This window comes from Salmo trutta, chromosome 9, assembly GCF_901001165.1.
Source record: "Salmo trutta chromosome 9, fSalTru1.1, whole genome shotgun sequence".
NCBI lineage: Eukaryota > Metazoa > Chordata > Actinopteri > Salmoniformes > Salmonidae > Salmo > Salmo trutta.
The window spans coordinates 12,187,839-12,199,984 of NC_042965.1; the positions used below are offsets into that span (position 1 = coordinate 12,187,839).

Consider the following 12,146-nt stretch of genomic DNA (forward strand, 5'->3'; position numbering starts at 1 on the left):
ACTTTAATAACTCTACCTACATGTACATAATACCTCAATTATCTCGACACCGGTGCCCCTGCACATTGACTCTGTACCGGTACCCCCTGTATATAGCCCCACTATTGTTATTTACTGCTGCTCTTTAATTATTTGTTATTCTTAGGTCTTTTCTTAAAACTGCATTGTTGGTTAAGGGCTTGTAAGTAAGCATTTCACTGTTAAGGTCTACACCTGTTGTATTCGGCGCATGTGACAAATAACATTTGATTTGATCAGAATAGCACCACCATCATAATGACAAAGCCTTACTTACGCAATGTGATTCTGTTATTTTACATGATATGTGATTTCCGGTAGATCATGTACACTAATATAAAAAAGCTCATGTTCACTGTTGTAATGGGATAGAAAGGTATCCTCTCAACCTATGATTATGTTTGCGAACAAGTTAAGCCCAGTGCATGACTTCTCTTAGACAACCACTGCAAGGGCACCAAAACGGCATAAAATGACTATACACACACATGGGCACAAGTCACATCTTTAATTCACTTTTTTCATCACTAAAACAATAAGCAATGTACATTGTAACTGTACAGTATAACTAAAAGAAATTGTGAGGAAGCAGCAGCAAGAGACTCATATACAGTAAGAGTACTAGTCCAAATGGCATGGGGCCACCATAACACTGGCTGCTTTATTAGGGGCAATTATCCTGCAGGGAGGTTTAAAAAGCTGTAGGGGCCTGCAGATCAAGCCACTGGAGGAGGAACCTGTCAAGGTAAAACAGCCTTCTTACATCTACCTACTGTATAACACATACCATCACTGTTAACTCTGTGCTGAATACCAATATCACGATTCCCTGTATTGTTCATCTGCTTCATGGAACATAAAAATACAGTGACTAATGCTTCGATCAATGTAATTTCAAATGTTCTAAGCTGGAGAGGCAGTTTTTGTGATTTCAGAACACAATTCTCTGAAGTAAACGATAGGCAAGCCCTACAAGTGGACATATCAATGTATTCAGTCCATCAGCAATATGCTGAAGTATTTGCAATGAATGAAGAGTATGAAATACTGTAGATGGGGACTGCATATTGATATTAATGTTGAAATGCCTGCAAAGAAGACAGAGAATTTTACAAAATTGAAAGTGCTAAATCTTCACAAAATAAATTATTTAAAAAAATATTAAAAGTGTAGCAGTTCAGATCTAAGCTCTGTGTGTGTGTGTGTGTGTGTGTGTGTGTGTGTGTGTGTGTGTGTGTGTGTGTGTGTGTGTGTGTGTGTGTGTGTGTGTGTGTGTGTGTGTGTGTGTGTGTGTGTCAGTGATGTGCGGTGAGGTCTGAGGCCGGGTAGGCACTTTCTAATGACCACCCTGCCCCCCACGTCCCCATCTCTCACTCACACACGCACAGTCAAAAAGCGGATTTTTGTTACGGTAGTCATCAGTATGACACGATCACAAAGTAACCATCAAACAACAACAACAACCAACCATCAAACAGCAGCTGGTACGCAGCGCAACCATTAGACACACATTCACAGGCCCTAATAGCTTGTGCCACACGCAACAGGCCCGCACGAACAGACAACTTTCAACACCACAGACAGCAACCCAAATGCCAACGAGTAGGCCTATAATAACCTATAATAACGTTTGCGATGCGGCTTAGGCTACAGTTGAGCAGTGGCGTTTATAAGATATCCACAGACGGGGAACATTTGTACTTTGAAAAACTGTGCTGCTGTTCGCTAAAAATTGGAAGTTGTTTAGAAATAATTGTTTCTATAGACCGATTAGTCTTCTCTTTTCAGCGGTAAGCATTTGCTTTCCCAACTGTATGTTTTTCCCACAATTGTATTTTGAAATCTGCAAAAGGAAAACAGACAGCCACAACCAACCATAGAAATATAATCCATAGATGGCAGTTCACATTCAAGTCAAGGACTGACAGCCATTGCTAATGTACCCATGAGTTTAACACTAAAAAAGCCAAGGTAAGAGGTTCCAAAACCTATCTATGGATTATACAGTGAGGGAAAAAAGTATTTGATCCCCTGCTGATCAAATACTTTTTTCCCTCACTGTATGTCTATGGCCACAACACAACAAGCTGTATATTTGGCCTGCATGCTGCCCAAATTGCGGCCTTCTTGACTGTAGGCAACAGGTCGAAATTGCCAAAATAAAGGAAACATTTGAGTCTCAATGTCAACAGTGAGGAGGCGACTCCGGGATGCTGCCCTTTTAGGCAGAGTTGCAAATATTAAGCCATATCTCAGACTGACTCAAAAAAAGAAGAGATTAAGATGGGCAAAAGAACACAGACACTGGACAGAGCAACTCTGCCTAGAAGGCCAGCATCCTGGAGTCGCCTCTTCACTGTTGACATTGAGACTGGTGTTTTGCGGGTACTATTTAATGAAGCTGCCAGTTGAGGACTTGTGAGGCATCTGTTTCTCAAACTAGACACTCTAATGTACTTGTCATTATGCTCATTGTGCACCGGGGCCTCCCATTCCTCTTTCTATTCTGGTTAGAGCCAGTTTGCGCTGTTCTGTGAAGGGAGTAGTACACAGCATTGTACAAGATCTTCCGTTTCTTGGCAATTTCTCGCATGGAATAGATACTCAACTAGTCCAAAGAAGGCCAGTTTTATTGCTTCTTTAATCCGAACAACAGTTTTCAGCTGTGCTAACATAATTATAAAAGGGTTTTCTAATGATCAATTACCCTTTTAAAATGATAAACTTTAATTAGCTAACACAAAGTGCCATTGGAACACAGGAGTGATGGTTGCTAATAATAGGCCTCTCTACGCCTATGTAGATATTCCATAAAAAATCTGCCAGCTACAATAGTCATTGTCATGGTTGTCGTAGGATGAAGGAGCGGACCAAAGTGCAGCGTGTGTATCGTTCCACATTTTCTTTATTAAACTGTGAAACTATGCAATACATACAAATAAACTGAATGAACAAAACAACAAACCGTGACGAAGTAACAACATACACTTACTCAAAAACAATCTCCCACAAACCCAGGTGGGAAAAACAACTACTTAAGTATGATCTCCAATTAGAGGCAATTAAAGCCCAACATAGAAATACAAAACTAGAACATAACATAGAAAATCTAAACTAGGAAAAAAAACTGTCACGCCCTGACCTACTCTACCATAGAAAATAACAGCTTTCTATGGTCAGGACGTGACAGTACCCCCCCAAAGGTGCGGACTCCGAACGTCACCTATAACAACAACAAAACAAAGTGAGGGTTAGGGTTGGTGACTAATGTCGGTGGCGGCTCTGGTGCAGGACGAAGAACCTCCTCATCCCGCGGATCCTCCAGCAGAAGAGGCGGCTCCAGTTCAGGGTGTAACCCCCGCTCCGCCCGCTGATCCCTCCGCTTTGTGTCCCCGGACCCTGGATTGTCGCCGAAGGACCCGGACCGAGGATCATCACCAGAGGCTCTGGACTGCGGACCGCCGCTGGAGGTTCTGGACTGCGAACCGCCGCTGGAGACTCCGGACTGCGGGACGTCGCTGAAGGCTCCGGACTGCGGGCTGTCTCAGGAGGCACCGGACTGCGGGCCGTCTCAGGTGGCACCGGACTGCGGGCCGTCTCAGGAGGCACCGGACTGCGGGCTGCCTCAGGAGGCACCGGACTGCGGGCCGTCTCAGGAGGCTCCGGACTGCGGGCCGTCTCAGGAGGCTCCGGACTGCGGGCCGTCTCAGGAGGCTCCGGACTGTGGGCCATCTCAGGAGGCTCCGGACTGTGGGCCGTTGCCGGAAGCTCTGGACTGGGAACTGTCGCCGGAAGCTCTGGACTGGGAACTGTCGCCGGAAGCTCTGGACTGGGAATGCACACTGGAGGCCTGATGCGTGGGGCTGGCACAGGTTGCGCCAGACTGGTAACACGCACCTCAGGGCGAGTGCGGGGAGCAGGAACAGGACACCCCGGACTGGGCAGGCGCCCTGGAGGCTTGATGCGTGGGGCTGGCACAGGTGGCACCAGACTGGTGACACGCACTTCAGGGTGAGTACGAGGAGCATGCACAGGGTGTACTGGGCTGTGGAGGCACACTGGAGGTCTGGAGCATAGGGCTGGCACAATCCGTCCTGGCTGGATGCTCACTTTAGCCCAGCAAGTCTGGCACAGGACGCACTGGGCTGTGAATGCGCACTGGAGACACCGTGCGTATCACCGCAAAACATGGTGCCTGACAGGTCACACGCTCCCTCAAGCGAGTGTGTGGAGGAGACACAGGACATACCAGACTGGGGAGGCGCACTGAAGGCCAGATGCGTGAAACTGGTGCATATGACACCGGACTGGTGTCACGCTCCTCAGCACGCCCGCTCTGCAGCGCTCTCAATGCTAACACCTCTCTCCGGAATCTTGCGTCGAGTTCCTCACTCGTCTTGCTGACTAGCTCTGGTTCACCCCTCAGCTCTCCACGGTAAGCACGAGGAGTTTGCTCAGGTCCCAAACCTGACTCCACCAAGCTCCCCGTGTGCCCCCCCAAAAAAATGTTTGTTTTGGAGCTGCCTCTTGGGCTTCCGTCGTTGCCGTGCTAGTCCCTCGTATTGTCGCTGTTCCTCTCTCGCTGTCTCCGCCTGCTTGCCTTGATGGTATAACCCCTCGTAATATCGCCGTTCTGCTCTCGCTGCTTCAATCTCCTCCTTAGGACGACGATACTCCCCGGGCCTTGTCCAGGGTCCTGCCCCATCCAGGATTTCCTCCCATGTCCATTCCTGTTTACCACGCTGCTTGATCCTTTGGTGGTGGGAGATTCTGTCACGGTTGTCGTAGGATGAAGGAGCGGACCAAAGTGCAGCGTGTGTATCGTTCCACATTTTCTTTATTAAACTGTGAAACTATGCAATACATACAAATAAACTGAATGAACAAAACAACAAACCGTGACGAAGAGTTACAACATACACTTACTCAAAAACAATCTCCCACAAACCAAGGTGGGAAAAACAACTACTTAAGTATGATCTCCAATTAGAGACAACGATGACCAGCTGCCTCTAATTGGAGATAATCTAAAAAAAAGCCCAACATAGAAATACAAAACTAGAACATAACAACAGAGAAAATCGAAACTAGAAAAAAAAACCTGTCACGCCCTGACCTACTCTACCATAGAAAATAACAGCTTTCTATGGTCAGGACGTGACAGTCATTTACAACATTAACAATGTCTACACTGTATTTCTGATCAATTTGATGTTATTTTAATGGACAAAATGTTTTATTTTCTTTCAAAAACAAGGACATTTCTAAGTGACCCCAAACTTTTCAACGGTAGTACATATCTAATATGTACTGTATATATGTATACTGAGTGTACAAAACATTAAGGACTCCTTCCTAATATTGAGTTGCACCCCCCCATTTTGCCTTCAGAACAGCCTCAATTAGTTGGGACATGGACTCTACAAGGTGTCGAAAGCATTCCACAGGGATGCTGGCCCATGTTGACTCCAATGCTTCCCACTGTTGTGTCAAGTTGGCTGGATGTCCTTTGGGTGGTGGACCATTCTTGATACACACAGGGAATTGTTGAGCATGAAAAACCCAGCAGCGTTGAAGTTCTTGACACATCTCCTCCCCTTCATCTACGCTGATTGAAGTGAATTTAAAAAGTGACATCAATAAGGGATCATAGATTTCACCAGGATTCACCTGGTGTCATGGAAAGAGCAGGTGTCCTTAATGTTTTGTACACTCAGTGTATAAATATGTATTATTTTTTTACAATTGTTTTACTTTTTATTTTATTTTGCTGCCTCTTGGGCCCCCACGGGCCTGGGCTTCAGCCCTGGTAAGCCCCTGCATTAAACCGCCCCTGTTGAGATATATACTTACATAGACACGTAATTTAATAATAGTAGACTGCTCTACTGTAAATAAACACTTGCACTTATATTTACTTGTAAACGAAGTCCATCATTTTATCCTGCTGGATAAAGACATCAGTGACTTAACTGTAAAACTCCTCCCTGTTGGCCCTCAGTTTTAAAAGTCTCTCGGTCTCGATGGAGATGATGGCAAGGGATGAGAGTCGTCCTTGATCGGCCCGGATTCGACTGTATGTCTTAATCCATTTCAGCGCAGAAAATGACCTCTCAACGGATGCTGTTGTAGCTGGTATAGTGAGGACCAGCTGCAGTAACTTTGTCACCTCGGGGACAGTCTGTGTCAGGTCATGATGGAACAAAAAGCTGAGGAGCTGTCCAGGCGATTTGTCTCATACCATTTGTGAACTGTACAATAGACAAGATCAGCCTTAACTCCCTCAAAATCGAAGTACTTTGCATATTTTGACAGACTCTCCAGTTTGCAGCTGTCAAACCTTTGTGACATTGTTTCGATGTTTTTGCAGTCCACTAAGCCAAGGAACTTAAAATCACCAGAGTGGTTGTTATGGATTTCCCTGCCTGTGAGTTTTATAACTTCATGCAGCTCACTCCACCCATCCCGACGGTTCCAGAGAGACTAGGGCATCATAAACTATTTCCCCAAAGTGACCTCAGCTTCCAGGCCACCGATAGGTTGCTAGGGGGCCAGACACCTGGCTTCTGCCCAACCTGGTCTCAGAGCATATATATCATATTATTCTGTACGTAAATCTGAGTTACTCTATTTAGTATATGTTACGTTCCGTATGGTATGGTATGTATTCATTTGTGGATGTCCATCACCCATTTTGTATGATATGTTACATTTGACAATTTGTATTATATGTTACGACTTTGCAAAACTTACAATATGTTACGAATTTGCAAAAATGTATGATATGTTACAAATTCTAGCTAGCTTGCTAATTTAAGGTTAGGTGAAGGGTTAGCTAAAAGGGTTAGGGTAAGCTAACATGCTAAGCAGTTGCAAAGTAGCTAAAAAGTAGTATGCAGTTGAAAAGTTGCAAATTAGCTAAAATTGTCTATGATGAGAGTTGAACTAGCAACCTTTGGGTTGCTAGACATTTGCGTTATACACCCACCCATCATCCAACTTTTGTTTTTGCCTTAAGTAACCATCTGTCTTATGCAACCATACCAAACGTAACATACTGTATCATACTACATGAAGAATTTAATATTTACGTATAGACTAATACAAAATGCTCTAAGACAGGGTTGTTCTGCCTGCTCATCCCAGATCCTCCCCAGTCTCTCCAAGTGGACAAGAGTGATGTTGTTACTGAAACTTGTGCATTTACTGTTGGTTGTTACTATTGCTGTTTGCTAATAGTAGTTGATGGTATGTATTAAACAGTCCTTTGCTTACGTCACTATCTCCGTATTCAGTCAATATTATTATTGCTCTTGTGTTATTTATTACTCATTCATTATCATGTTTATTAGCATATTCCTTTATTAGCATATTCATTCATAACTATTCTCTGTACAGAACCACATCCATCTCATATGTCCTCTGGAAATAAAGTTGTTTAGTGTGAGTAACTCTGTGTGAGGTTGCCTTATTACTCTACCCAACTGGAGACCGGTTCTTTTTCAGTGGTCAAACCTGGCTCTCATCTGAACATTGACATTGTCCAGTATGTTGTAGTAGATACTCGGATTGGCTGTTTCTATGAGTTTCGCTTTCAGTCAGGCCCAGTTCATTGCATTTCTGCTCGAATCACTCATAGAAACAAAGGCATATAATAGTTCCAGAGTTGCCCGTTTGTTGATCTGGCACTCTCATCGTTGCCATGAATTACAGACTCCTGTTTACCTAGGCAGCATGTGGCCTAGCATTTATTAGGTCTTTCAAAATCTTGTATCTTTTGCCTTTGCACTGTGCATGCTGATGTTCAATCTCCGTTGTTCATTCAATGCCAGATCTATCAGTGAGCTGCCAAATGTCTTAAGAGCTATCTGGCTTTGGATATGAGACAGACTTTTCATGCTTGTTGAGCACTATAGGCAAGTTGTTCAAGTTGCAGTAACTGGCTCTTGTCCACACGTTGTCGCTGGTGTAGAACAGCAGGCATGAGAAGCAGTAGGGTCGGCTGCTAGCAGCGCAGCCTCACAGCCAGTCGTTCCGTTGATACCACTCAGATTTAAATGGTGGTGTGATTTTCTGTCCCTTCCTTTGATTTAGGTCCATAAGCTCAGGTGTTGGTCTTCCATCACGTATCACCCCGTTTCGCTAGGAAATACAACTTTGATAACGGTTAAAGTAGTTTTTTGAGGACGCTAAAACAGTTTTAATCACATACACAACTCAAACTTTTATGAAAGCAAACATGACAAATTATTACTGGTATAATACTGTGTGTCATGAGGTACTGTATTGTACAGTCTCAATCATTTTCACATAGACAACTCAAATTTTGATGAAAGGAATAGTGAGGAAACATGAATATCTTCCACCAGGATAACCTCATTTTAATCTCCTCATATTATAACGTCCTAGTATCAGACGGTTATCACCGTAGGCTGTAGGCTATTTTTGCCCGAGCCACTCGCTTCGTAAATTGGTCATCATAGGCAGCCGGGCATGCAACCCATATAGGTCTGCCCTTACCCAAGCTTGCTATCAGTGTTTAGCATGGCACATCGACAAGTTTAAAAATGACATTGCGCACAGTAGACTACACAACTGCAATTAAACGTGATAAATGTAACATGTTTACAACATGAAAGCATGTTAAGATACATGCATTTACATATTGCCATATTGGGCTGCAGCTACCCCCTACTCAAATCAAATCAAATGTTATTTGTCACATGCGCCAAATACAGCAGGTGTAGACCTTACAGTGAAATGCTTACTTACAAGCCATTAACCACCAATGCAGTTTTAAGAAAAATACAAAAAAATTGAGAAATAAAAGTAACAAATAATTAAAGAGCAGCAGTAAAATAACAATAGTGAGGCTAATATACAGGTACAGAGTCAATGTGCGGTGGCACCAGATAGTCGAGGTAATTGAGGTAATATGTACATGTAGGTAGAGTTATTAAAGTGATTATGCATAGATAATAAACAGAGAGTAGCAGCAGCGTAAAATGGGGGGGGGGCAATGCAAATAGTCTGGGTATCCATTTGATTAGATGTTCTGGAGTCTTATGGCTTGGGGGTAGATGCTGTTTAGAAGCCTCTTGGACCTAGACCTGGCGCTCCGGTACCGCTTGCCATGCGGTAGCAGAGAGAACAGTCTATGACTTGGGTGGCTGGAGTCTTTGACAATTTTTAGGGCCTTCCCCTGACACCGCCTGGTATAGAGGTCCTGGATGGCAGGAAGTTTGGCCCCAGTGATGCACTGGGCCATACGCACTACCCTTTCTAGTGCCTTGCAGTCGGAGGCCGAGCAGTTGCCATACCAGGCAGTGATGCAAACAGTCAGGATGCTCTCAACGGTGCAGCTGTAGAACCTTTTGAGGATTTGAGGATCCATGTCAAATCTTTTCAGTCTCCTGAGGGGAAGGGGTTTTGTTGTGCCCTCTTCACGACTGTCTTGGTGTGCTTGGACCATGTTAGTTTGTTGGTGATGTGGACACCAAGGAACTAGAAACTCTCAACATGCTCCACTATAGCCCCGTTGATGAGAATCAGGGCGTGCTCGGTCCTCCTTTTCCTGTAGTCCACAATCTTCTCCTTTGTCTTGATCACGTTGAAGGAGAGGTTGTTGTCCTGGCACCACATGGCCAGGTCTCTGTGTCATCAGCAAACTTAATGATGCTGTTGGGGTTGTGCCTGGCCCTGCAGTCATGAGTGAACAGGGAGTACAGGACGGGACTGAGCACACACCCCTGAGGGGCCCCCGTGTTCAGCGTGGCGGATGTGTTGTTATCTACCCTTACCATGATGGGGGAAGGAAGTCCAGGATCCAGTTACAGAGAGAGGTTTTTAGTCCCAGGGTCCTTAGCTTAGTGATGAACTTTGAGAGCACTATGGTGTTGAATGCTGAGCTGTAGTCAATGAATAGCATTCTCACATAGGTGTTCCTTTTGTCCAGGTGTGAAAGGGCAGTGTGGAGTGCAATAGAAATTGCATTATCTGTGGCTCTGTTGGTGCGGTATGCAAATTGGAGTGGGTCTAGGGTTTCTGGGATAATGGTGTTGATGTGAGCCATGACCAGCCTTTCAAAGCACTTCATGGCTACAGATGTGAGTGCTACAGGTTGGTAGTCATTTAGGCAGGTTACCTTATTGTTCTTGGGCACAGGGACTATGGTGGTCTTTGAACTTGGAGTATTCATCCTCCAAGTTCGAAGTCCTGGTCAACATGGACAACTTTGAGTTTGTGGAGTGGATCGAGGAGGAATACGATGCTGTCCCTCATCATACTGTCAAGACCTGCCCAGGCGTTGAGATATATGTTGGCAAGAACAAATACGGTCTGGGAAAGGTTGTGAACCAACATAAAGCCTTCTTCCTGCCCTTGGAGGGTGATGACTACTGGTACAAGAGCTACCAGGTCCTGGCCACCAACACGGATGCCTACAGCCAGCACATCTCTCACCTGGAGTAGGCCAACAACCAGATCGAGCTGTTCAACCACCCTCTTGAGGCCTTGCAGTTCGTCAGGGTCACCAACCTGGAGTGCAGCAGTGTAGAGAAGACGGTCTTGCTGGAGAAGACCAGGACTGTTGAGAAGAACTGGGACATCGGCAGGGGAAGCCACAACAGTTCCACCACCATGACAGCCAAGGTGCCCATCCTCAGTCCAGGCACCATGGACTTCACCAAGCAGCAGACCGTGAGCTTTTCAGAGAGTACCACCATGGTGGAGTCCATCAGCCACTCCATCTCTGTGGAACTGTTGGTCCCTCCCAACCACTCCTGTACCGTGCGGATGGAGGGCAGGAAGATGACAGCCGACATCCCCTTCACGGGTAGACTGAGCCAGACCTACCATAATGGAGACACCCACTGGACCACCATCACAGGGACTTATGATGGTGTGAGGGTGGGGGAGATTAATGCTGCCGTTGAGAGATGCCAGCCTGTCCCTGATTCCATCCCCTGCTACCCTGATGTGACAGACCTCTGAGACAGAATTCTAGATGTGTGAATTTTGAACGCCAATGTGCCCGCGGTATCTCTCCAGACACAAAGTGAAGAAATTAGAACCCTTGTGTCGCAAGAATTTTTCATCAATAATAATAAACTGATATACTGTATCTCCATATTCAGATTAAACCGCTGGTTAGTTGTGTGTTATTGTGTCAAGAAAATAAATGTTTGCAGTATGTTTCTAGACAATAAATATGATCTTGGTGCAAAATGTTATTTTTCTCTTTTCTTCATTGAACTCATTTACTCCTGTAGGCTACATCAAATCAAATCAAAGTGTATTTGTCACGTGCGCTGAATACAACAGGTGTAGACGTTACAGTGAAATGCTTACTTACAGGCTCTAACCAATAGTGCAAAAAAGGTATTAGGTGAACAATAGGTAGGTAAATAAATAAAACAACCGTAAAAAGACAGGCTATATACAGTAGCGAGGCTATAAAAGTAATGAGGCTACATACAGACACCGGTTAGTCAGGCTGATTGAGGTACATGCACCTAATGCTGTATCATCATCATTCGTTTCAATAGCCTATTGAAGTGAAATATAATTTCAGCACATAAAGTTGCACAATGTTGAAAGGTCCAAAATCCCTTTTCCAAACCAGTAGCCTATGCATATTACACTGTGCATTTGCTATGAGTGTTAAGGCGTGTATACAGTGCATTTGGAAGTATTCACACCCCTTGACTTTTCCCCCATCTTGTTGTGTTACAAAGTGGGATTAAAATGGATTTAAATAAAAAAAAATTGTCAACGATATACACAAAATACTCCGTAATGTCAAAGTGGAAGAAAATGATCAAAAAGAATCATAACGGAAAATAAAACACTAATATATCTTCATTTGAAAAATATTCAATACCCTGAATTGATACATGTTAGAATCACCTTTGGCAGTGATTACAGCTGTGAGTCTTTCTGGGTAAGTCTCTAAGAGCTTTGCACACCTGGATTGTACAATATTTGGCAATTATTCTTTAAAAAATGTGTTAATATCTGTCAAGTTGGTTGTTGATCATTGCTAGACAGCCATTTTCAAGTCTTGCTATAGATTTTCAAGTCGATTTAAGTCAAAACTGTAGCTATGCCAGTTAGGAACATTCAATGTT

The 12,146-nt window shown here is 44.3% G+C and overlaps 1 protein-coding gene across 1 annotated transcript; it reads left to right on the plus strand.

Annotated features, from left to right (window-relative positions):
- The first annotated feature begins 9,725 nt into the window (after positions 1-9,725).
- On the plus strand, positions 9,726-11,010 carry LOC115199582 (natterin-3-like). Its single transcript, XM_029761915.1, has 3 exons — positions 9,726-9,740; positions 10,183-10,434; positions 10,489-11,010. Exons 1-3 carry the CDS (start codon positions 9,726-9,728, stop codon positions 11,008-11,010), a joined length of 789 nt encoding a protein of 262 aa, XP_029617775.1.
- Positions 11,011-12,146: the final 1,136 nt, after the last annotated feature.